Source organism: Hesperophylax consimilis, chromosome 9 (assembly GCF_061612785.1).
Source record: "Hesperophylax consimilis isolate HC1 chromosome 9, BYU_Hcon_1.0, whole genome shotgun sequence".
Classification (NCBI taxonomy): Eukaryota; Metazoa; Arthropoda; class Insecta; order Trichoptera; family Limnephilidae; genus Hesperophylax; species Hesperophylax consimilis.
The window spans coordinates 18,565,828-18,593,800 of NC_142844.1; the positions used below are offsets into that span (position 1 = coordinate 18,565,828).

A 27,973-nucleotide genomic window follows, 5' to 3' on the forward strand; every position below is an offset into this window, starting at 1 on the left:
AACATTTGTTAGATATTCTGTTTTTCTGAGCCAACCAAAAATCGCAAACGGTGTAGTGAAATTCGGACAGCTTTTTCTGTCGGAAAGTTTTAGGTCAAATCATTTCCATCATGAGCTTATGGAGCTTTAAAATATACATATGTAATAATTTTATAGCTATTTATATAAATATTTTCATTTGTTTCAGGTATTGGATGAAAATGATAATAATCCTTACTTCATCTTTGAATCTGGATACATCAATGTTCTGGAAGACACTCCACCCGGTACATCTCTAGGGATCATAGCAGCACGGGACTCTGACTCTGGAGAGTTTGGTAAAATCACATATCTGATGGATCGCATCTCTACTCAGGTACAAACTTTCAAATGGAATTGAAGTCAACAAACAGCCATTCAGAAACATTTTGTTTTTTTGACATTTGAAAGGTCTCTTGAGAAAAAATTGTAATAAGCTGATGATCTAAACAACGTGATAGTTGTCCTGTTCTGCTGATCACAATTTGTTCAAAAGCTGAAATGGACTTAGAATCGGCATTTAACGGGGACCTTTCAACTGTTAAAAAACAAAATGGCGCGGAATGGCCATTTGGTGAGAATGTTGCATTTGAATTTCTTTCATGTCCTAAGGACAGGTTGTTTCACAAAATTTTAATAGTTCATATATCAAAAATACGATTCAAGTTCTGTGAATGTCCTATTCAAGTTCTGTTACTATCCTGAAATACTGTGAAAATATTGTCCCATATTGAAATAATAACCGAAAACTAACGGGGATCTTCTTCAATCTTCTTATTTAGGTTTAGACTGTCCAAGTTCAAATATGATCCTTCCACTGAGAGCTCCGTTGTAAGAACATTTTATAGAAAGAAGGGAGATGGGCCATGAACCATTATTAGTACGAAACCGCGTGCACAAAAGTATTGCAAACATCGTGCTCCTGCCTCTATTTCTAGTTTCATCAAATGCATAACTTTCATTGGCCCCGGCGCTTTGATAGTCTGTGCAATTTGGTCATAGTTGGCGGCAATTGGCATGCTTTCATATCGATATCTCCGTTAGCTTCTATTACCTGTGCTTTAACCTTTCTTTCTGTTACAGGCATCGTTTATGAAAAATTAGGTGCGGTTAAAACTGAGCTATCAGCAGTATGCCTTTGGCTGATGTGTATTCATCCTATTTGCTAACACTTTGGAATGTAAATATTTTTTTCAGGGTAAATTTTTAATCAATGCTGAAAATGGGTCTTTGACTGTTGCTGATTGGCTTGACAGAGAAATGCAACCTTCCTACACTCTGGTAATAGAGGCTTGGGACAACTACCAGTTTGGGTATCTGAGTGGAGAAAGCAGGAATGCCTTCAAACAAATAGTGTAAGTTATTTACTCAAATTTTTTGAACGATTGTGATACAAATCTCACCTGAGTAAAGCTTTCAGACACAAAAAACATTCATAGTCATCTAGCACAAAAGCTAAATGTAGTAGTACCAGAAAGAAGTTGTGCATACATCATTGACGAAAAATCTTGTATAAAAACGAAAACGTCAGCTAGAATGATGTCATCACTTACGATCTCTCTGTAGGACTACTACTATAAGTCTACTTATATTAAAAAAACCGTAGTTTGATATTGATTTTATTTGACGTTATATTTTATAGGATAAACGTTGAGGATGTAAATGATAATGCCCCATTGCTGAATTTGCCCAAAGAGTGTTCCACAGTAACAGAATTCCATTCAACCCGAGATTCTATTGTCTCAATTCATGCGTCCGATGCAGACGATCCGGAGACAGGGAATGGACAGATCAAATTCAATATTGTGGGCGGTACAGGCTTTGGTAAGCTACATAAATGTATTTATCGATTAACTAGCGTTGCTGTGGCTAAGTCTGCTTGTGCAGATAGAGAAACAATACCGCGTGTTGCTTTAACGTCCAAGATGGCGCCATTTTCAATAAACATGTTTTTTACCTTTCACATGTGACGAATATATAATATAGGTATATAAAAACACATACTTATTCAAATGCAAAGTTGTGTCGAAATTTTAAAGCAATCGGATAAGAACTTTCGGAGATTTATGATTTTGAACAAACAAACATTTTTATTTATATATATTATTTATACATAATAGATTAATTACTGTGAAACCCTCTGATAATAATGATGGGGTTGACAGACTTGCGTTATACTCTCATGGATTGGCTTATTTCAGCATATCACACGCCATACATTCCCATGTCTGAATTCTTGACACATCAGTTCCAATTTTGAAAATAACAATTACAATAATTTTCTGTTAAGTAGCTTTATCACTAGTCTGAATTCTTCACACAATCAGTTCCAATATTGCAAATGATACTTAAATTCAAAGCAAATTCGAGTTCATTGAAGCAGAGTTACACAGACAGACAGACCCACAACCAAAATTACTATTTTTTGATGATGATACTAAATTAAATTAAATTGTATAATTGCAGAATTATTCCGAGTGAACCAACTGCCGAATGACTATACCAGCGCCCACATAACTGCCGGGAGAATATTGAAAGATCGTTATGGGAATTATTCCCTCATCATTGAGGCACAAGATCTCGGCGATCCTCAGAACAAAGTGACTGGAGAGATGTCCATATGCGTCACAGATTACAATGATCACGCCCCACTCTTTGTCAGTCCACCGCAAAATGTGACAATTAGAATTCCCGAAGTAACTATTATTTATGTAGTACATATTCAAATTTAACCTATTAACCACTAATCGTGTTATATAATGTACAAATAATCCATGCCTATTTACACAAGGTGTCGCAAAAGTCCTTGCTCGATTTCCTACGGCAGTAACGTTGTTTGTGAATAAAAATAATTATTTTAACACAATTATTCCACGCTCTTGAGGAGTGTGGCGATCCATGGTTTGTCAACGTTTTTTTCTGCTTCTGTTTACTTTACAAATATCAAAGTCGTGATGACCTAAGACCATTTACAAAAATCATCTTGATGACTTTTGCGCCACCTGGAAGGTGTATCTACATATATCTTAGATGTGTGTAAGTCTGTATCTGTTGTGTTAAATAACATAACTCAGCATTAAATGAGTTGTGGGGCGAGTTTGTAACTTTTGAGAATATGTTTATGTATATGTTACATGCTACTCATTTAATGCTGATTTAACCTGTGAGCTAAAACAGGTTAAATCGGCGTTAAAAGTCTTGGGACGACCCAAAACGCATACAATACGACTAATTACGGAGGCAATACCAGCTCTTAGAGGATTGGAGTTGGCAACATGGTATTGCATCTACATGCCATACCATTTGCATACACTTCACCACATTCTTCGATTACACGTCTGCCCCGATGATGGACACTGTAATGCTGTCCAAAATGTTGGCTAAAAAAGGAAGTAATGCAACACGGCATAATAACCCAAAAATAAATTCCTGTAATACTTTTGGCCATAAAAATCTCAAATTATGCCTAGTATTTTAGTCTTCAAAAATAAAATCTGTTTATGAACGAGACATCCTTTTTACAATGGTGTGCAAATAATCCCTCACTTAATTTATCGTCTGTAGCCGTAACTACATATCCCAAAAAGGTTTGGTTTATTACAATAACTGAATATGTATTTTGAAATTATTGAGTTTGACCTCTTTACAACTGTGTTATAGTTTACTTACCGCAGTAAACAATCTCTTTGCATTTGCGTCCTGTATATTTCGCTTTTAATATTTCATTATTAAAACTGTTCATTATTATATATTATTAAACTTAAAATTAGGTAAAATATCACTTATCTGTGGAATTTTATGTGGTATTAGTGATTATTCCTTTACCAATTCTATATTTACACCATTTGAATGGACAGGAATCTATAATAATTGCCGTATTATTTCGTAAAATATTCCGATGGACGCAGGACGCCGGTCGAAGTAGGAATGACGACATAATCTATTAAAAAAATGCACGAATCCCGCTGGTGGCAAATAGGTTGTCAAGTGGTTTGCCTTCAGACAATCGAAATGGTATTCATATTTGACTTTAGGGCAGGTCTATTTATTCTGCCGTCAGTGACTATGTATAATTTTACTGTAATGTTTAAAAGTATGTAGAAATAAATGATATTGGGGTTAAATAATTTAACTTGAATGTATTTTCTCTTCTCAGAACGCAACTATCGGTAGCAATGTCATAGAAGTGCATGCGATAGACGGAGACACGGGGCCAAATGGCGCAGTCAGATATCGGATGAGACAAGATGTCATGGGAAACTGGAGGACATTTTCAATCGACTCAATTACAGGCATCATCCAACTCAAGCAGTCACTGGACAGAGAGAAGCAAAAGATTTATGATGTGAGTATGACTCATAATTCCAGTCATATATTATCATGATATTTAAATACGTATTGGTGTTGTACAAGACAGTTATGTGATAGTACAGATACTGTAACGTTAGGGGGGCTGGACACAAATGTCACGAAATCAGCCTCGGGGAGTGTGGCGAAAAGATGGAGTGAAGCTACGTCAAAGTACAGAGAAGAACTGAATTAAATTGGAAGGGAACTGATTTTACTACTGAATAAAACACTTTTTAAATATTTCACTTGGAGACATGGTTTTGGTTTTTCAGAAGAGTTGATTCCTTTTCAGAGGTAGTTGTTGAACTGACTGGACATCGAATCTGGCCCTACTTTTATAGGAAAAATTCGAGTTGGGTCTTCCCTGTTGGGAACCTCCTCTTTCATTGGGATTGCATATAGTTAGGTATTTTTCCTCTCGGCTGTTGGCCTGCCGAGGGAAAGGCAACGTTGTGGGGGCATACCTCTAAATATGCCAGTTAAACTTACCTAAACTATCACCCTAAATCTCGTTTATTCATTTTACAATAAAATATACAGTTTTACATGTTGGCTTTGATGCTTGATATTTTTGGATTGAACATTTTTTCAAAGTGCAGAAAATACAGTTAGGTGTAAGTTTTCAGGATATTATTTTAGCGTGTAGTCATTTTTTAGGATATTTATTTCTTTGTCATAATTATGACCAGTTTCCCGTAATTTCATCCGACAATATCAGAAATAGTTATTTAGAACTCGTAATTATGCGATTTATTTCCACTTTGCTGTGATTGGCTGTAGGTTTCGGCCATTGAAATTCATAATTCCAACCGGTGAACAGTGGAAGGGAACAACGTAAATACTGCGGTAGTTCTTTGGCGGTGGTCGTTTCCTCGTCTGGTGGCTCCGGGTGAAGAGATAGACGTTTCTTTAGATTTGTTACAGGTTCTGTTACTATATCAGCATGTAATTCTCTTTACTAATTACATGTGGCATATTATTTGATAAAGTTAATTGAATTTAAGAATCTTTTATGTGTTGGCAACACGGTATCTGAAGATTTCGGAGTGTTCTTTCAGTTTTACGTAAATATGAATTTTATTGAAAATGCTGGTATGGTTCTGGACACATATGATACAGGTGTGTCTCTGCTTATTTATGAATTTGTGACAAATTTGTTTGGTAATGTGAATTATATTATCTTATACTACTGAAATATCGCTACCAGAAATCTAAATTCTAGCAGCACAAAATATGAGCACTGGCTTATAATTTATAAGTACTAAAAAAATATTGTTATACTGTGTTTTAGGTAACTTAATATAATACTAATGATTGCATTTTGGTATGAAATACATATTCTCGATTGCCTAATCAAGATTTCACGGATCGTAATAAGTTGATTTACAGATAAATATTTATAAATATTTACAGATAATATTGTATTAAGTCTCTATTATCTCTAAATAGTATAAAACAAAGTTGCTATCTGCGTATGTCTGTTTGTGTGTTTAGTTCTTCTAAACTACGCAATGGATTTTTATAGGGTTCTCACTATCATTAAGAGAATTTCTTCTGGAAGGTTTATATATGTAATACATACAGATTATATTTATAGAATGTAGAGAAGAGTCGCACAAAGCCGGGTACACGTCAGCTAGTACTAAAATAAAGTCACTATCCGCGTCTGTCTGTTTGTGCGCTTAGTTCTTCTAAACTACGCAACAGATTTTGATAGGGTTCTCACTATCATTAAGAGAATTTCTTCTGGAAGGTTTATATATGTAATACATACAGATTATATTTATAGAATGTAGAGAAGAGTCGCACAAAGCCGGGTACACGTCAGCTAGTACTAAAATAAAGTCACTATCCGCGTCTGTCTGTTTGTGCGCTTAGTTCTTCTAAACTATGCAACAGATTTTGATAGGGTTCTCACTAACATTAAGAGAATTTCTTCCGGAAGGTTTATATATGTAATACATACAGATTATATTTATAGAAAGTAGAGAAAAGTCAAGCAACGCCGGGTACTCGTCAGCTAGTATGTGCTAAGAAATTAATTTTTTGGTCATTAAATGTATTTTATATATATTTGTATTTGCATGGTGCTAATTTATTATTTTTGGTACCCATCCAAATGTAATTTAGATGACCAATTACTTGTTATAATTATTGTTCAATTCTTTTATTTGTAGATAAGAGTGGAAGCGTACGACCTGGGAGTTCCAACCCCATTGAGTTCAGACCTGGATTTAACCATATACGTTCAGAATGTGAACCATTACAAGCCGCGGTTTGTCCAGTCACAACTGCTTGTGAACTTTACGGAGCACTCAACCCCGGGGGAGGAGTGGGTGGTGTTACCCCCTGTCATTGAAAGAGATGAAGTGGACATGCTGGATGATCCAACAGTTCCTGTGTGCTACTTCCTCATCAGGGGAAACCATAAGGATCTATTTGATTTGGATCAAAATTCTCATAAGTAAGTACTGACACAATTTTCTCTACGGCGCTCTGACTATCGCTGACTCAATTTTTTAATAGTTCTTGGCTTCATAAATCTTTTTGTAACAAATATAGATAGTGATATCCTCACTGGGCTCTTCCGTGCTGAGGTTTTAATTTAGATATTATTAAAATTTAGTAGTATGGATAATGTGAAGTAACTACATAATAATATATTATATAGTGTTTTTTTATAATTATATTACATGGTGTAATTATAAATATATGGTGTTTTTTCATGCAGTTGAGTGATTTATGTTTCAGTCTGTATTTGGTAGTTAATAGTATATTTTCTATTTCTTATCTCCCTGTGTTGTTTATCCAGCTTTTTATTTGAGATTTAAATGTTATAATATTGTTGTGAGTTTTGAAAGAGAGTGGGATTTTGTTTTGTCATCCTGTAATATTTATTTTGAAATCAATATACAATATATTTCCCTGCTTAAAGAAAAATATGCAATATATTACATTTATTGAATCTCCTTTAATAATTTTTTTTTAAATAACCGCTGAGAAGTGGGCAGTATGACAAAATTATCTTTGCCTTTAATATGACATCAACTGATTTCGTAAAATATAATGATTCATCACAAATTACAAACAACAGCAAAAGAATATTCCAAACTATCCAAATAATTCAAACAAACATATATTTTACGCGTCGTTTACACTTTGTACAACTACCCGTCCTACGTTTATAACTTTCTCTTTCAAACACTTATTCATCGTATTGTCTCTGACAGTCTGTCTCAGACATGATCCAAACCTCCAGTTAACGAAATTTCGTCTACGTAATATTAGGCCATAGGACTATAGTGTCATTCCGTTTATTTAATGGCGCTTATAGAGACAGAAGTTGGGTCAGCGGGTCAAACCACAATATTGTTTAGACTTGAGAATTATTTATGATATTTAATTTTTATCCAGTATCGATTAAGAATTTTAATATTATTTATTACAATATGAGATTAATAAAAAAATGTAAATCGAAAGTGTTTTCTATGGATCGTATGTGTACAGCAATCTGTCACACTGTGAAAGACATATACTTCAAGGCAGTTTTAAAAGTATAGCCACTAATATTGCGGTATTACGACCGGTATACGCAGTACGCATGCTTGTGATTATGAGTAACGTTTTTTAATCTGATCTGATCTAACCTGTTCTTATTCCTCTGAATTATCTATTATGAGTAAGACGGATAATATATAAAACCTTATAGTAAAGTTATAAATTAATGCTATTTCTTACAAGATCCTTATTTTTATTCTACAGACTTCTCCTGGCCAAAGAAATAGACAGAGAAATAGAGCCTGGTCACTCTCTGATCGTGCACGCAACAGAAGATTGCATAGTCCCTCCGAAGGTATCAGACTCGGATGACCTGGAGCTATTTGAAGACACAATCATCACCATCTACGTCAACATAACAGACATCAACGATAACCCGCCCAAATTCGTCAGTGAAGTGTTCACCGGGGGAGTGACAACTGCTGCTGATTTTGGGATGCAATTTATGCATGTTAAGGTGAAAAAAACAAAATTCTATTTATCTATCAATCTAGATATAAAACCTATATCTACTTACCTATAAAACTACGGCTTACTCTTGATCAAAATATACCTAATGTACTCTATTGTCATAGGATTTGTTTTTATCTGATTACCACACAAGAGTTCTAATTTGCCTGGATCCTATGGCATCATCTCCAATGTTGCGAGGCTGAAGGAAGTTGAGAGGTAGGGGATAGGAAAGAGGAAGGACGGTACGTTGGTTTGTGACTATTCAAATCTGGTCACAAAACACGGCTAGGGCCATTTCAAGCAATTTTTCAATACGGAATGGTGATCTTTCGCCAGTGCGTTAATGAGAGTTCCACTCAAAAGTTTGTATATATATATATAATATATAAATTTTAATGTGACACCTCAACTTCTCCTGTCTTAACACTGTAACTGGTGACCGGGTATCTCATCAAAATGACAGTTCAACACACCTACAAAAAGTGATATAAAGTCATGAAAAGTGATGAAACAAAAACTAGGTTAAATAGGTAACTATTTTCGGCTTTCTGTGGTGGTAGTAGGAGATTTTCAAACATTGTTGGGTTATTCGTGACCCGGGAATGTTTGTCTTTCTTTTTAAAAAAAAAAAAAATAATAATAATTTATATGTTGTCAGGCGGGTTATGTTAGGAAGGGATTTATTAAAGCAGATCTTGACTAGAGGCCTGGTTTAAATGTAGGAGGAAAAACAGATTCAAAACAAAACTCGTTCCACATGCAAGCTGACTAATACAAAAACGAGTGGAAGAAATGGCTCCTTCTCATGAAGCCAACATCGACTGTGAACGGGTTTTCCACTCATATCTATCGAATTTTTATTTATTTATTTGTGCAATATCGAGCATCCAAATACAATGTTCACTATAAGCTATTATTTACAAATATAAATTAAAAATTAAAATATAAATATCAATAGAAAATATTTTATGATTACGTTGGGGTAGCAGATTTACATTTTTGATTTTTGTAATTAATAGTTTAGATCCTCTGAATTGGGCAATACTTTTACTAGTAGTGGACTTTGGTCGCTAGCGTGGAGGGCTGTTAATACCATTAATTGGGTGTGAGAATATGACATCATATCTGTTATGTTTTTAGGCTCTGGATCCTGATGATGGGGTAAATGCTCAAGTGACTTATTACCAAATAGGAGAAATCCAACGCACCCTATCCGAGGGTTTGGACAGTTTGCAGGGAGCACCCTTTCTAGTCGACGAAGCAACAGGAGCAGTGAAATTGAATTTTGACCCGCAGAAGGGTATGAAAGGATATTTTGACTTTATGGTGAGAGAATTGTTTTTTTCTTTCTTTTTTAAATAATGACAAACATTCCCGAGTTACGAATAACCTGACAATATTTAAAAAATCTCATGCTACCATCACAGTAAGCGGAAAATGTTACTTGTGTCATGATGGAGGACTTAGCCAGCCGAGGAATTGAACTCAACCACTGGCCATTCCAACAATGTTTCCAACAAACCCAGTTTCAAACAAGTTTCCAACATTAAATACATTTCATCATTGAAAATATATTGTTAATACATGATTTCATTAGAATTTAGTCCAATAACACATAATAAGCATTTCCTTTGAAAATTTTGCTTTGTGTTGAGAAAGTTGCATAAATATAATATCAATATATGAATGCATCACTTTAATGTAAGTACATATGTATATGCAATGTTATCGATTTGCTGCATCAGCACATACTGTCAAATGGTGGAATCATGGAAATTGACGGGTTTTACTGTCTGTAATTACCGGAATATATTTTCAGCTTGTAAATGAATTTCCATCATGAACAATGAAGCTTTGAAATATCCATTTAAAGTTAAAAAGCTTGGTCATTATGTTTATTGCAAAACTAGGTGCTCCTTAAAAAAACACTCTCATTTGGAATAAGTAATTTAGTCTCATTAAGGAATATGTACTGCTAAATGTTTCAGGTGCTCGCCAATGACACGGGTGGCCTGCAGGATGTTGCCCGGGTATTTATTTACCTACTTCGCGAAGACCAGCGGGTGAGGTTCGTCCTGCGCCAGCACCCTTTTGAGGTCCGAGACCGAGTTCTGCCGTTCCGGGAGAGTCTGGCCAACGTCACAGGAGCCATTGTCAATGTGGACGAGTTCAAAGTCCACGAGAACAAAGACGGGTCAGTCGATGGGACCAAAACAGACCTGTACATGCATCTCGTTAATGGAAAAGACCATTCTGTACTCGAGGTGGACGAGGTTTTGACTCTGGTGGATAAAAATATTGAGCAATTGGATTCCCTGTTCAAGGTAAATCTCATTCAACTTTGTTTTACCTCTTATTAAAAGATGTAAAATAGTATTATAATAGTAGTCTCGATAATCCGTACCCAGGCTGATCCGAACTGCCATATGACTCCTCTCCTCATAAGTTTGCAGGTATTTTTATCTGTAGTTATGTAAGAGCTCTTGCGCCGTGTCCACTCTACTCTGTACTGCACGTGGTGTTTTAGGTTATAAACACGGTTCCTACGCCAAAATGAAGACAAAAATTTAACGATAGTGCAAAAATGTGCGTAAATTGAGGGATAAAGCTTTTTCTTGGTCGATAAATAAAACCTGCCAGACTAAACTATATAGATCAGTTTATGACTATGTAAATGTGTTTTGTGATTAAGAAGTTCATTAAATATAATTTTGTAACATACTATGTATAATCCGAACGCATGTGCTGGTTTTCATTATTTCGGATTGTCAAGGCTCTACTGTATTATACTTTTATTGAAAATTGGTTAGAACCTAAATTTTTGTGGGTCATAATCGAAATATCAATTTTCAAACTAAGTTGGGTGTTTAAAATTTAACAAAACGCTGGTTGATAAAAAGACAGGTTGATAATCAAGGATAACTGGGACCGTTCAAATATCAAATGGCGCTGAATGCTGATTTGTAACAACATCAAATGTGATGGAAGATGCAGTTGTGATTATTGCCACGTTGAACACTGGGCAATTATCACAAAAAGGCTTTTTTAAGTTATTAAGGCGATGCACTACGTCGTGTAATATTTTGAATCGAGCCGCTATCAATAACACACCTTACGTAGATGGCGATGAGGCTTAAATTCCCGCTGAACACCATCCACCTGTTTTGATTTATGCAAGAAAAAAACATGGCCAAAAAGCGCCTTTTATTTTATTTTGTGGATGTTCAGGCACAAATATTCAAATGTTTTTCGATCATTTTATAAATAACTTAATTTTCCACATTATACAATAAAACCATAACCGAAAATAGGTTCGTAAGTAAGAGATTTTGAACTTTAAAGTAGTTTTCATAGGCCTTATACATTATTTTATTTTGGGCTTATAAAAAGACTTATCTAAAAAATACTCGATTATTTCAAAGGCCAGAATGTATTCTACTCGCAGTATTTAATTAAAGCATCTGAAACATTTCTAGGCGACCAAATTTTAAAACCAAAAACACATGATTTTGCATTACTACATAGTGCATCGCCTTAAGTTCGAACATTCAGGAAATAATTTTCCCCAGAGCCAAAGTGTCTTTTTGAGGAAATGAAACAGTGAACCTGATTATCTTACCTTATTATCTCTTGTGGTTCACCACTATAAATAACATCACTTGTCATCCTGGGCATGCATTCGGCAAGTCCTTTTTCTCTTAAACAGCATATGTAACATAAAAGGACACTACAACAGAGATCTTATTGTCGAGACTATTTCAGGCGTTCACAATAAAATTATCAAATAACTTCTTTTTTTCTTCATATTTTGTACTGTACTGAAATTGCATGTATGTTGTCACGCACCTTATTGCTGTTAAATGACAAGAGAACATGAACCCTATGAACCTTCTCAGGATGCGTGGAAAATGCTGTAACTGTCTTCTACTAGTGGGAAGAGGATCCCAAATTAAAAATGAAAGAATGATTTTAAAGAACAAATTTTTAATAGGGCAAATCAACGCCAACCAAAAACATTTCGTCAATGTCAGAAAGAAATAAAATAATAAAAATAAATATATAAATACCTCGTAAAATATCATAACACATCATAATTCTGGAGCCGAGAAAAAGAAAGATAATTTTAATATTATTTTTTTTAACAATCTCCTTTCAAGGAAGTAACTTCAACAGCCATCAACTGTGAGAGACTTCCAAAGGTTCAGGCATTCAGGCCAACTCGGAACCTATGAATCTTCAGAATGCCACCAGCAACGCGCCTATCATCAAGTGATGGTTGACCAGTTCACGTCTCCTGCTATCTTGCCTTTTTTTTCCTCTTCCTCTCTAACGGCGCTGCCAACTAAATAAATATTTGCGAAGAAAAAAAGTACTGATTATTTAGTACCTACCCGTAGTAAATTATCAATAAATTCGCATCAATATTTATACGTAACAATCTATGTACTTCAATACTTCTTCTGAGCTTTCTCCGAAACAAGAATAAAAGTATTTTCCTTTCCAGGAATTCAACGTCTTGGACACCCAACCTGCCGAATATCAACCTCTGTCTGTGGACATGGTAACAGCGAACCAGACTGTATTCTGGCTAGTGTCAGTCAGTCTGTTCCTAGGAGTCCTACTGGTGTTGTGCCTCATGCTGTGCCTCACGCAGAGGGCCAGTTACGTCAGAAGACTGAAGGCCGCCACTGCCACGGCTTATGGTAATTGATAGTCATAAATTGAATATTATACAGGATCATTTTAAAGAGGACATATTTAACATGGACCTATAAAGCTTTGGACAGAGCACCAGTGCGATTTTGTTCGAATGGCATTGAAGCCAAATCTAGGGTGAGGGAACATTGCCTACCAGCCATCTTGTATGACAAACTTTTGAAATGATTTTTATCCTAAGTGGTGCATAATAAACTATTATTTTCGTGTTGTTAATGCAGTTATAACGACTAATGATTTTATTTTTGGGGTATTTGATGAGACAATAAACTTATATTTTAATCCATCCAGTTCACCACTAGACAAGCTTTTTAAATGATTTACCTGTACTTGAATGAAATTCACGGGGAGAAGTTGATTTACTTTTCTTACGTTGAGGTGATTCAAACTCATCATATTTGATTACTATCAAATGGAGATTAGCGCCATTTTGAATATTTGAATGATTCAGATTCCCGACCCGTTTTAACTTTTTATCAATTTGTGATGAGCTAACAAGCACAGCAATATAATATTTGACAGCTGATCACAATTTTATCAAAACTGGATCATTATTTTAATCAAAATCGCTTTATCTATAATAATATTTGGCTAATTTATATAACACTTTTTTCGCGAAAAATCACCTCAAGTAGATATGTCCCATAAAATCAATAAATAGTCGGGTACTTCCCAAACATACTTCCTATCTTCCTTTTTATTCTGCCTCCATCATTAAATTCAATTTTATATCGGTCAATCCAATATTGTATTTGTATGCCTTTCTTGAAAGAATTGAGTTTGTATACAGACTAAACTATTTAATCAATTCATATTGCGTATGAATATGTTTGCGCCCGTACATACGCAATATGAACATTTTTATCTGTATAAAAATTCATTTCTTTCAAGAAAGGTGTACATATACAATATTGCATGAGTTCAATGAAATACTGTGTTTGTATGCCTTTCTTGAAAGAAATGAGTTTTTATGCTTACAAAACTATTTGCGTATGTATGGGCACAAACAAATAATGCTGCTTAACCTCTCAGAAAAGGACTTTTATTTACTTTGTGTTCCTTTGCGAACTGTCCAAACGCGAAAATTTTTGTGTTATTCACGAGTTTTGTTAAAAGCTTCATAACTCACGTTTTGGGAAACGTAGCCTCATTCTAAAAAATGTTTTGGAAAGATTATGAAATCCACTATCGCATTGTGTTGTTATACGTAAATATTTGCGTTTCTAAATATACATTTTATGAAAAAACTTACCATTTTATGAAAACGTCAAAAATATGTAAAAATCGCTTACCATTATTTCAAAGCCGTGAAAAATGTACTTTTTTCTGAGTATCATAAAGAAATAACACTTTATATATTGAAGAAATATAATTAAAAACTATTAGTCACCTCAAAATATTAACCTTCCAAACTAAAATATTTTTAATAAATTATTTAAAAACGCAATAAATTATGAACGAACAAGATGACAGATTCAATCGACTCAGATAATGCACCTCTACATTCCATAGATATTCTTGAATGCAGACGCGTAGCGTTATTCATTATCGATACTCTGTTTTTTAAATCATGGCAATCCGTATACTAGTGATGGAAATAAATCGATTTTTGTAAAATCTCGCGCGTTTACGTGAAAAGACGTACTAATGTCTTGACCGCTATTATCATATTTACGTCTTTTGACGTTCTAATGTTCCGAGTGGTTAAGGGAAAACGTAACATACGTTATAAACTACTCATTGATAGATGGCGTTAAATTAATTATTTTAAGACAGTACACTTAATACATGTTATGCTCTAAAATATGAATATTATTTGTTTGCGCCTGTACTATACGCAATATGAGTAAATAGTTTTTATACAGACAAAATTATTCATTCATATTCATTTTGCATATGCACAAACAATTTGTCTTCGTATTTAAAGCATAACTTGCAAAAAGTGTATTTTCTTAAAATAATTAATTTAGTGCCTAATCTATGAAAGAGTAGATTAAGCATTCTTTTAAGTATACACCCTTATTATTGGGAGTGTCCCAATACTATATAAAAAATTCCTGACTGATGATAAAAAATGTGAATCATTTATTGATATTAATTTAATTTTTCCAAGAATGAATATTTCCATCACTCTGACTAGCAAATTTACAATGTAAATGACTCAATAATATTTTTTTTGCATCAATGCATAATTATATGCTCGATAGTTTAGCCATGTAATCAGAATATCAAATGAAGACAGTACCTCCATGTTTATTTATTTCTGGCTTATCTTTTAGAATCTACCGTTCCCGGAGAATCAGATATGACGATACGCAGCGTGGGCGGCCGAGTGCCCAACACAAACAAGCATAGCACCCAGGGCAGTAACCCCATCTGGCTGCGGGCCTACGAGAATGACTGGTACAAGAATGATGAAGATCAGGACCCGGATCAGGCCAGCCAGTCAGAGAGGGACTCCCTGGACGAGAATGTGGTCGGCGAACACCTGGCCACAGAGAAACCCTATTTCATCAACACGGAGCACTTTCCTTCACCGGATAATTCCCTGTGTAGCGACCCTCAAAGAAATCATTCCAAATATAATGTTTACCAGCAAATAGAACAAATCAATAATGCCAAAAATCTTGAAACAACCGAATTGTAATATTATTTATAGTTCTTATAATAAAACTATTTAAAAAGTCCCAGTGTTATTATTATTAGCAAACCTACATGCAGATAATATTTCTTATCTACGCGGTCGGGGTGGTCTACCGCAAATATCAGTTTTTTAATCCTATTTTGGCACACCTACATCCTACACCATTCATCAATTATTCCTCTTTAGGTCGTCGTCTGCACATATAAGTTTGTAAATATGGAATATATTTGGTTAATCGAACTTATAGGAACCTGTTTCCCTTTGTTATTTGTGTGCCAAAACATCTTAAATCATCAACAAAGAAAAAAAACACTTGTTAAAATTAATCCCTGAAAATTTTGATGTTTGGAAATATCTCTGTACACGTCTCGACCCTTTTCATGATTAATTTATGATTGATGTGAATTTAGTAAACAAAATTCCTTCAAACAGCTGTTGGCTATTTCCGTATGTCCAGACTACCATAAACAACTGGGCATCGAAGCCAAAGTGCGGGAATACATTCCTACTAATCTAAATAAACTTTAAAGATACAGAACACTTCAACAAAATAATAATTACTGAACTCTACCACCCAGATTTTTTAAACTGTTTAAGAAAAATGGTTGCTTTCACTTTCACCAATGAAAGAATCTTCCATCGCTTTTACAAATTCTGTAAAATGTAATAGAACCAAAATGTGGCTGCCAAGCCAAGCTTGAGAAATATTTACATTCAAGTTACTATCATATGGGTTTCCATACCAATTTAGGCTTGGAAACAATCTGGCAACTGGCTCTAATAGCTTGTCCACACGCCACATTTAATGGTAACTAAAACGTCCAGTAGAATTAGTATGAACTGCCAACATGTGGGCAGAGCAGGGCCAGCGCCGCGCACGCGCAATTGGAGTAGTTCACTCTGGGTGCAGACTTGCCAAGGAGTCAAGGCGTTGATTGTACCTAACACCTAATAGAGCACCCTTCAGGTTTTTACTAGCGCCAGGCGCTGTTTGGCTCAGGACTGGCCCCGGGACAGAGCGCTTTAGTAGTTAGTAATTAGTAGCATTTTACTGGAATAGAATTTAATTATATTTTAACAGGCGAGTAGCCCCCCACTACTGACAGCGCGCATTTCCTTGTAGGTAGGTGGGGCCAATGTCAGCGTATGGACGCACACCTCTAAGTGCATCCTTGTAGTTGGTGAGGGGGAACCAACTTACTGAAATCACATTTAGATAGCACTGGCAGGACAGTGCATCAGTTAACACTTAGAGCGTGAGCACACAGAGAGCGGTCAGGAGTTCCGAGTTCGGGGGTCATTAGAATGTACTGATACTATAACAACAACGCACACAGCGGGCAGTCAGACCGCGGCGGTCAAAACGGAACGCCGCGTTCTAAGAGTTCTTTTGCCGCCGAGGCAGAGAACGCCAGAACGCCGCGATGTTTGAGGTTACAAACACAGAAAAGTTAATTGAATTGGTTAGGGAAAGGAGTTTGTTATACGATTTAAGTGATGTAAATTATAAAAAACGCGAAAAAAAAGTCGAAGCTTGGTTTGAAATTGCTACTAGTAAATTTAAATTTTAAGTAAATTTTATTATTAGTAAATTCGCCTTGTTCTTCTCGCGTTGTGTTGATTGGGTGCACCCAATACTTTCTTTTCTTTTTAGAAGCTGTTAAGCTCCACAAGAGCAATATATTTTCACGGATGATGAACTTTCTAGTGACATGTTGCATATGCAAAGACCCAAACGAAACTAGAACGCGAGAATTTGAACGCCGCTTGTGTGCGTTGGAACTCTTGAGCGGTCAACGGTCACTAGAACGCAGAACTCTGACCGCTCTCTGTGTGCTCACGCCCTTACTCGACTAAATACTAGCACTGTCTAAACAAGGCATTAAATCTTTGTAGTTTTATTGCTATTTTACATTTGGGCATCCTTAGGGGATACATTTTAACAAAATATCAATTTTACCAGTGTCTTCGATTTTCCAAAACAAATTCGATCACTTTATAAAGGCGAAATTGAAAAGAAATGCTTTCATCCACTCGTGCACTATCGAAAATCCATTTCAGCAAACCTATTGAACTGAAAGGTGCCTAATATGATTTAAGATTTTCACGGCCAAAAGTATTATTGTTATTTGTTTTTGGGGTTTTATGCCGTGTTGCGCTAACTCCTTCTTTAGCCAACGTTTCGGACAGCATTGCAGTGTCCATCATCAGGGCAGATGTGTTATTTGTCTAAATAACACATCTGCCCTGATGATGGACACTGCAATGCTGTCTGAAACGTTGGCTAAAAAAGGAGTTAATGCAACACGGCATAACACCCCAAAAACAAGTAACAAAAATGAGAGGTGCCTGTTTTAAATGACAAAAGAACATTATTATTTCTTTCTAACTTATGATTGGAGACACAAGTTCGGAGACCAACATCAAATCTTAAAACTAGTTCATGTGAACCAGTGCAAACCAGCTGAAAGACACCTTCGCGCTTCAGTCATATCCACATATTGATAAATCCAATATTTGAATATGACTATTACATGTTATTGAAAGATATTAGTACTTAAGATTAATATCCATTCAGACACTAATACTTTAGTTCTCGTCTTATTATTAATCTCCATTTATTGATTCATTCAATTATCATTTGTTGGTATGCGACTCTCAGTGATGAAATATATTGATTATGACAGGAGATAATGTAATCTGTAGGAGGATGCACATAAACAATATAATCGGTGTTGATTAATTCAACGTAAATAAAATTTGGGCTATTTTAAGGCTTACAAACACAATGCTCCAAATAATAAAAACCACTAATTTAGTTATGATTTTAATATCAACTATGTTGAACGTACCGAATGACCATTAAGTGTCGACAAAGACCTTTTGAGAAGGAGTAAACAAAGCTTTTCTAATCTTAAATATCAACAAAATATAATATAGTTGTATTATATGAATTGATTTCCTCCGTTGAGTGCAAGCAAGTTACCGTACTGGTGTAGGGGCTTGCTACAGTATTTTCCCTTCACAAGTTTAGTGGAATATATTAATTGATTTCCTCCATTGAGTGCAAGCAAGTTACCGTACTGGTGTAGGGCTTGCTATAGTATTTTCCCTTCACAAGTTTAGTGGAATTTTTGTAGAAAGGAAAACAAAATCATAATCCAATAACAAATCATAAAAATTCAAGCAAAATTAATTTTGCATTTTATTATTGTTAATTAATAATTCTTACATAAATATTTATGCCCACTGATCAGCAAAGACAACATACATATTTTAAATATATATTACAAAAAAATCAAAACTAATATTGTTCAAACGGTTTTATTTTAAAGTACAAGGTTTAAACTCTCATGTAATAATCTGTTTAGCGAATTTATTATTTAACATATATAGTAGTATCACAAGTGAATTTCCTATTTGAGCAGAAAAAAATAAATAATTTCACATAAATCCTGAGTTATAATATTAATAATCATCAGCAGGGTGAAGATTTTACACAGCAAATGCTACTGTTGAAGATCAAATGCATCTCCAAACAAAATATTCAATACTCATTTTACATTTAGAAAAAATCTTATACGCTACTTCAAGACAGACGAGTAGTAACTAGTTACTCCAAGGACAACTTCTTCGGATAGTACTTCTCCAACCAAACTCTCGGACATTCAAAACTGCGATTTGACAGGGACAAACATCTTGACTGCCTTTTATGTACACCCGGCGGTGTTGGTTAGACGGTGGTTGGGTGGTAGGCTGTTGGGTCATGCTTGCTTGCTACGGGAGTCAGTTGATTGAGTGGGCATAAAAGGAAACAATGGTTTGTTGTTGTTTTGGTTGGTTGGTTGTGTTGAGGCGGTGCCCCTACACCAGTACCAGTACAGTACGGTACGGCAACTCACTGGATGCGGGTGCGGGTGCTGGTGCGGAGCGCCTCAGGACCCTACTCAGCCCCACTCCAAACAGGCAGGGGAGGAAATCAATACTCCAGTCTCCTTACAACCACAATATATTAAATAATATTATAAGAATGCCATAATGAAAAAAGCTATTTGATACTTAATACATAAAATAGAGCTAAATGGTAAACAAGTAGTAATTTAGACTGTCAGAAGCGTACGGCGGGTGGCGAACTCGGCTTGTCCATATACCGTACCGATAAATAGAACGAAATGTATCTTTTTTAGTCGTACACACGCAAATGCCGTGTCCATTTCGAGGTGTCCAGGTATCCAGTGGGCGGGACACTTACACCAACACTCGCAAGATCAATCAGTAAAATCCACAACTCAGAAAAACTTGGGCGACCGACGCAATACGTTTATTTGTTTAACCGCTCAAACGTTCCGGCAACAGTGTTAACAAAATATAGAGTACAAGTGGTGTGGGAGAGGGAGGGGGGCTGGCTGGGGTGCGGTTATTACGGAGCCAGCTCATCACATGGCGTATTTCCTCGTCCACTCCCGAGCTAATTCGTTATATTTTTCACGGTCCGTTTTGTATATCCTAGCGATTTCAGGTACCAGCGGATCATCGGGGTTTGGATCACAGAGCAGTGAGCAGATGGACAGCAATACTGCAACAAGCAAACATCTCTTTAATACACTACCAATACACAGAGCATAGCACTCAATCAATCAATCAATAACCCACTTTATTCATATTATTGGGGGAAACAGATTAGATAACAGACAACAAAACTTATACACACATTATGATATTTAAATAGAGCTTTCCAAATTAAGAAACATATTAATTAAATCTATGCCTTTTGTGCAAAATCAATAACTCTAATAAAACTAGATTTTAACTCGACCTTCAAAGCAACTCTGCTGGTAGCATACATATTTTAACTAATTAATCTACCAACAAACTATAAACGCGATGACAATGCATTTTTGGAAATACTTTTGAGCTATATATTTATTTTAGAGAAAGAGAAAATGTTATTCATAACCTTAGGACTACAAAATTATACTAGGCAGTTACATTTCACTTGATCTATTGATTATTGATTGACTAGTGACTAAAAAAATTATGCGGTAAACTTCATGACAACATATATTTAAATAATCACCTAGTGAGCATCAACACCATCACTAATTAATCATTATTGATTTTAAATATGTTTTCAACCATAAATTATTCGTCTTATTTATGGGGATATTTATCATCTTACGCTTATTTGTACAAGTATCTTTCCAAAATCAAGTAAAATATACAATTTTCATAGTTGCAAGTACACTTATATGAATAGGAAAAATAATTCATTATGTATTTACCTTTTGAAATTGTGAGTGCGGGTGACCACTGAGAGCGTAAAATGTCAAGGCAGATGGACCCATTGCTGTTAATATTGGGATGATAAATCCTCGTTGTGAAAGCTACTTTGGGTGGCTTAAATGGGTAGTCTGTTGGGAAGTGTATGGTGAGGAAGAAAACGCCTCCCTGGTAAGGGCTGTCCACCTGCAAACAAACAAACAATTAACATATCACAACCGACCAACAAACCTAACAAATACGAGACAAACTATACTACACTGGGCGAAGGTTGTTTAACACTTTGCACGCGGCCGTATCAACTGTTGTTACGGCAAAAGTCTATACTCACACGCGGCTGTATCAACAGTTGATACAGAAACTTTGACGGCCGATATTCCAGCGCTCTTTCGTCATAAATGTATTTCTTGCTCACATTCTTGCTGGACATTCGTAGAACTATCACGATGCTGACATCTACAAGAATTACTCAAAAATAAAATTGTATTTCATAAAAAAAAATCGATAATCAAGTTCGCCTCTTCGCGACTTTTAGTCCTTTAGTTTACATTTTTGTCAACGGATGGCGTTAGTACTAGTATGTCATTCACAACTTTTCATAACTAAAAAAGATAAGTGATCATGGTGTCCCACTTGTGTCTATCAACGCAGTGGCCTAAGTACACACAGGCCGAGTGAATGGCGGGACCACATTCAAAAGATACGGTACGTCTTTGTATGAAATTTTATGTTTTTGTTTTTATAAATATCTAAGACACACGAGGATTTGTTTTCATACTGTGGAGAATAATCTGTTCTGTCTATATAGTCCAATAAATCATGCCAGAATGTTATAATTTGACATTTAATTGCGTGCATAGGTATTTGAAAATATGAACCACGTACGGGTATAGATAAAACGGAGCAAATTAACGCGTTCAAAAGGTTAAATGTATACCCTTCATAACTTCTTTTTCATAAACGATGCATCTAACAGAAAGAGGTTATGGAGCTCTCGGCAACAAAACCATAGTTATTCACATAACTTCAGCACATTGGGCCATTGGAGCAATAAGGTTCCATCAGACAAAAAAATGTTCCGAGATGACCTCTAAAAAGATAGGAAGAGCTACTTAGTATATTATCACAGAACAGTGGTCTGATGGAATCTTGTTTTGTTGCAAGGGGCCAACATGGCAACCAACTTCACATTTGAATGGATCAGAAAATACTTCCAGATTTAAATAGAATATTATCAATGGATTGATTGTTCTGATAAGCGCAAATTTGGCAAATCATTGATTTTCAAAATAATAATTTATAAGATAACAATAAGTTCCGCAGGATGATATCATTCTATAAGAAGTACTTCAATCATTTCAGATTGTCTTCAGTTCAATTTGTAGTTTATAAATGGAGTGAAAAGTCAACTATTTGCAATGTGAATCAATGACATTTGAAGTAGGTACTGCTACTTTTTTCAGTCTAAAACTGGTGAATGCATAGTAGCCACACATTATTCATTGCTTTATCAGATTAGTGCATGGTAAATATAATAAATAGGAAAATCTGAACTTACCGGTCCCATTATTGTGGCTTGCCAGTGGAATACTGCAAAATAGAAAAGTAGTAATTAAACAAAGAAAAATTGTGCAATTACAGTGAGTTAGAAAAATAAAACCATACAGAATTCAATTAAATTTAAAAAAAAAAAACTGTAACACAAACTTATGTAAATTGAAATGTTGGGTGGGTTATTAATTCTTACACTGACTATCGATCAAAAAATAACAAATGGGGTAAAAGAAATTCAAACAATAACTTATAATCGTTTACCCGAACACTAGTTCAGTGACTCGGAGCATTCTTTAAAATTATCTCTATATGACTTTCTCAAAGGTAAAAATTACATGTTACATTAACAGTTTTCAAGTAATTTTTATTTTGAATGTAAACAACACTATACATAAATCATCAAAAATACGAAATATGAATAACCCATCAGTTATTTGTTTTGAAAAAATGGCAAAAGCAAACACTCGCTAAATGAAACAATTCTGATAAAAAAGAATAAATTCATAAAGCTATGGTCCATTTGTGTGTTATTTGTCATTATTTAGCTAGCCTTAATCCTCCCGCAGGTTTTGAAGTACGTTTGCGTAGAAATATGTTGGAATTTCTCATGGAATTTTACATCGATTCTGAGGTATCTTAAATTTAATGTCCTATAATATGTACCTTTTACTTATGTTCTATGTTGCCAAACTACACTATTTTGGAAACTGGATAAAAATTATCTTTCAGGCGTTTATATTCGAAAAAAAACATCAGTATTTCTAATTAAAAATAATAATGACATTTGAATATCAAACATCGAAAAAGTTTACTTGAATTTTTTTTACAGAACACGAAATTTAGAAAACGCATTAATTTTGTTTAGGAAACTGTCGCTTCACATTTTATCTCATTTAAGTCTGTGACAGTCAACGCTATAAGCGCACTATATTTCCGCGGCTTGGCCTGTTTCAGCATATCGTTCGCCATACATTCCTATTGGTAGTGTATGACGAGCGATACACTAAAATAGGCCAAGCCATGATGCATATAGCGTAATGTGACACCTACTTTATAGAATATAAATCATTCATCAGTCCAAGAATTCTCAAAAAAATAACCTACACATGCATAAAAGGCATTTATTTTATTTGTCACTTTTACGAATTTCTGAATAGACAAATACTGTAAATTTCAATTATATCAGGTGCAACATAATCACACTTCAATTTTCAAAACAAAAAAAATCATAAATATGTAATGATATACAGAACAGCCGGTGCTGTTAACTGAGTGGACATCGTCTTTAATTACTAAAATATCTATGTAAATATACTAACCACGAAGTTCATGTTTTTGGAATTCCTCCGCAATACATTGAAATAATTACAATATATAAATTTTTACTGAGTGCATAGCACCAGAGAATGAGGAAATTTTTTACACCATAGGGGGAGGGTTAATACGGGTTTTTGACATGGCTAAACAAGCAGCCGAACAGACGTTTTGAAAAATACCATGTAGGCCCCCTGAACATTTAAAATAAATTATGACCAAAACAAAATTATATTTTTATATGAAAAGGGAACTTTTGACAAAGAGCCGATAATGCTGCAAATTTTGAATTCTTCACTTTGGCTATTTTGAAGATTTTATTCTTGGTATCTAGAGTACATGTTTAAAACAAACATAAAAGAATTATTACTTATCTTTTTAATGGCAAAAAAATTACAACATGTCTCCATTACATCTCCATGTCTGCATTACAGAGAAAAGATTAAAATATTTTTATAATTATGGACGCCAGGTCAAGAAGCATCAAGTAGCTCTAATGGCTTATGGTGACTGTCCAGAAAAATCCTTCCGAGGCAAGGAAGGAAGTGATAACCCGATTGCTAGGTGATTACTAAAAAAAACAGCCACAAAATTTTCAATATATTCTAGGTAATGTTAGGTCAGAAATTCAACATCACAGTAAAAAAATTATATCAAGATTGAGGGAACAAAATTCATGATGTACACAATGTATAAATAATCTTTTTATCAGTTCTTATTAACTCCACTCCCATCATAGGTCTAGCAATTGCGCAAAATGTAGAGCACATGCAGAATAGTTCTGGGGTTCAATTGCAAGAGATGCCAATGTCAGTTTTGGTAATTTTATTTAGGATATAGCAATGAGGTTACAATATATACTCACTGTAGAAATTTCAAAGTGTCAAGCAAAAAGTATGTCAACTGTAGTTCTTTCAATGTCGTAGTTTAAGTCACGTAAGGTTGTGTGCTACCTAAGTAATCTTTAGTACTAAACTGTCACACATCGCATAGTTTTAGTACTAAACTGTCACATGTTGCATAAGGTTGTGTGCTACCTAATAAATTTTAGTACAAAACTGTATCATACATCGCATAGTGTGCTACCTAGGTAAATTTTAGTACTAAACTGTCTCATGTCGCATAGTTTTAGTACTAAACTGTCTCACGTCGCATAGTTTTAGTACTAAACTGTCACAAGTCGCGTAAGAATGTGTGCTACCTAAGTAAATTGCCTTAAAAAAGTGCCAAAATACCCCAGTGTGTAATGAGAAAGTATTTTAATTACTCGGCAAACAAATAAAAGCCAAGAAATAACATTTCATTTGTAAGTACACGCAAATTACTGATCATTATAAATAATACAATCGCATCCAAAGATTGGAAACAATTGCAAATTTCCAACAAACGCAATTGGAAAGAAAGTGCAAGGCCGACTACAGTACAGGTCTGGACCTAACTGCCAAATTACAAAGTCACTGCTGTCGCTAAGTAAACTTTGCTGTTTAAAATAGTCTAATCACTCTGTTTATTTATATACTTGACGTAAAACAACATTCACATCAGTAATAATAATGAGTATAAACTCTCGTTGCCCTTTCACAGCACGGCACTGACGATCACTTGACACCTCAAAATCCATCTACTCTAGTCGGTCTCGAGGTAGTATTTCATTCATACATATAATTTTTTTGTATGTCTATCTTTGTCACTTAAGAACAAGGTTTGAATTGAGAATTTACTGGAAACAAGCGTTTCTTACTTGCCACATTTTATCTTAATTTTTTAAGACAATAACAAGTCTAGATGTATTGTAACATCATTGCCGGAGAGTACTCTAAGATTTCACTTATTTGAATAGTTAACTTAGGGCTTTGTTTAATTTAAAAACTGCAAAATAAAAGAAAGGCCATTTAAAACATAAGAGAAAAAGATTAGATAAACAATGAATCCTATCTTTTGATCGGGTGGGTACCTACCCGCTTTATAGTCAGCTAAGGCAATAATCAGATTTCTGAATTCGTAGGGGTTTCCTAGTAATTCTCAGTTTAATTTTAAACTGTCATACCAACTTAGTGGGTCACTAATGTTGACATAAACAGCCAACATGCACTAAAGATGCTTTTTCTAAGTACTATCAAAACGGTAATTCTTACAGGGTGTGGTACCTACTTGCAAAAACTGTACGAAAAATATATGTTTCGGTCATCGAATCCGATACATGTCCAACAATGCCTATTCAAGACGATAAACAATAAGCACCAAGGACGTGAAAGGAACGATATTTGAAAAAAGAAAATAATTATGACTCATGATATAGTTCATAATCAAGGAGTGATGACTTTGAACTTGTTGACTGCATGGTAAAAAAAAAATTCGGTAGTACTATTTCATTCCATGGAAAGCATTATAGGTATATTTGGATTAGCAAACAGTTGACCTGATTATTTTAGGATTTCACAAGCAGCATTATAATGAATCACACCAAAAAACCACATCATGTGTACAGTTAGAAAGTGTTACAGGTTTTATTATTAAGTTATGGATCCCAAAATAGTAAATGTTGTGATCTATTTTTATGTTTATCTTTCTTTATTACCCGTTGTAGGAACATGCATCTGTATTACAAGAAAAAATAATGCAACCAGCATTATGTCCCAAACACACAAATATACGCTAAATTGATAACAAAATAAGAGTGTATTTAACTATTACATGAATAATACATGTTTCTGCCTTTGTGTTGCCCTCACTCAGCTGTAGGTTATAGGTATATTGTCACAAAAACTTTTTTTTGGATTTCTACAGATAAATATGGAGTCATGTGAAATGGAACTTACAATCTTCTCCATGTGGTCCTGCGGAACATTGTGCAGGAGGATCCCTGCCAAGGTCCTGTAGTTCCTAAAAATTAAAACAATAATTCAGTCAGCTTGATAGTTCATATAAGTTTGCAGTTACAGACGATGCATTCAATTTTAACACAAAGAATTTCGTATTTTGAGCACTGGAAATCGTTCCATCGCGCAGATGTCACTCGAGCTTCCAGAAGCACTCCAAGAATTGCCAATTACATCAGAGGGAACAAAATGAAAATAATTTGCCACATTTCACATTAGAAACATAACAATATGCGATCCGCATATTGATCGTTCATCGCGAGTTGGCTTAATTCGATAAACCAATTACGAAAACTTCGTAAGAATCGAAGGCAACGAATTAATCATAAATTGTCGTTATACTTCAATTCCGACATTTTAGAATACGGCGAGTGCCTCGCGACAGTTATTTCCAGTGTGAATAAGATATGCATTCCCAACATTTGAGTAAAACTATGATTGAAACTTTAATTTTAAAATGACAACTTGTCAAGCCACGACATATTATGAGCCATACGAGTGCTCGGAATTATCGAGAAGGAATTTCAATGTTATTCACATCGGTAAAACAATCAGCAGGGCGTAAAATAGATGTAATCTGCAGCCGTCGAGAACTGAAAGAGGATAAAATTTGCGCAATATTGAAAGCAGAAATTTACTGTACCTTATTAATTCGTTTTAACGCCATTTGATAATAATATACTGTAATAAACTGGCTTTACACCAGACAATAGGACCGCGAGCCGAAGACCTTTGATTAGAGATTGCAAGATGGCTCCCTTCTAAACGCAGAACTACTACTCAAGTCGAATGTCTTTTCTTGATGTACGAATCGATCAGATTATGAAAATCGCAATTCACCCAAAAATATTAAATAATTATATTATTTACGAAAACAAGCACAGCTCTTTCAAATACACAAACTTTATCGTGTTTTAAAGAAACGTATTTCCTGCAGCCACTGCGTAGCTCAAACAGGGAAATCGACTGGTCCTAAAAATTGTTCATAAATGCTACATAAATGGCAATGACGTGTTCGAAAATTGCACAAGTCAGTATTCCATGCTGCAAATTAATCTTTCTAAGACCGAAAATTAATTGCTTTATTTAACAAATTTTGTAATTTTAGAAGCATTTAAATAAACAATAGATGATATTTTTATGATTATTCAACTAGGTAAGTACTTTTAAGAATGTACGCTAGTTGTTGCCATCCGAAGAAAGATAT

The 27,973-nt window shown here is 34.8% G+C and overlaps 2 protein-coding genes across 3 annotated transcripts in view; one reads left to right on the forward strand and one right to left on the reverse strand.

Moving 5' to 3' along the window:
- Positions 1–17,905, forward strand: part of Cad88C (cadherin 88C) — an 83,698-nt gene extending 65,793 nt beyond the window's left edge. For both annotated transcript variants that reach the window (XM_089635693.1, XM_089635694.1), the window contains exons 18-28: positions 188–355; positions 1,216–1,373; positions 1,661–1,842; positions 2,485–2,714; positions 4,175–4,363; positions 6,546–6,832; positions 8,131–8,383; positions 9,520–9,705; positions 10,368–10,703; positions 12,884–13,082; positions 15,375–17,905. In XM_089635693.1, coding sequence (XP_089491819.1) covers positions 188–355; positions 1,216–1,373; positions 1,661–1,842; positions 2,485–2,714; positions 4,175–4,363; positions 6,546–6,832; positions 8,131–8,383; positions 9,520–9,705; positions 10,368–10,703; positions 12,884–13,082; positions 15,375–15,742 — 2,556 coding nt within the window. In that variant the 3' untranslated portion in view covers positions 15,743–17,905. The remainder of the gene's footprint in view (positions 1–187; positions 356–1,215; positions 1,374–1,660; positions 1,843–2,484; positions 2,715–4,174; positions 4,364–6,545; positions 6,833–8,130; positions 8,384–9,519; positions 9,706–10,367; positions 10,704–12,883; positions 13,083–15,374) is intronic.
- Positions 17,906–19,732: 1,827 nt separating this feature from the next.
- Positions 19,733–27,732, reverse strand: eff (ubiquitin-conjugating enzyme E2 eff). Its single transcript, XM_089635695.1, has 5 exons — positions 27,410–27,732; positions 26,707–26,770; positions 22,578–22,609; positions 21,022–21,205; positions 19,733–20,315 (listed from the first exon to the last, which is right to left on the reverse strand). Exons 1-5 carry the CDS (start codon positions 27,431–27,433, stop codon positions 20,176–20,178), a joined length of 444 nt encoding a protein of 147 aa, XP_089491821.1. The 5' UTR covers positions 27,434–27,732; the 3' UTR covers positions 19,733–20,175.
- Between the last annotated feature and the right edge of the window lie 241 nt (positions 27,733–27,973).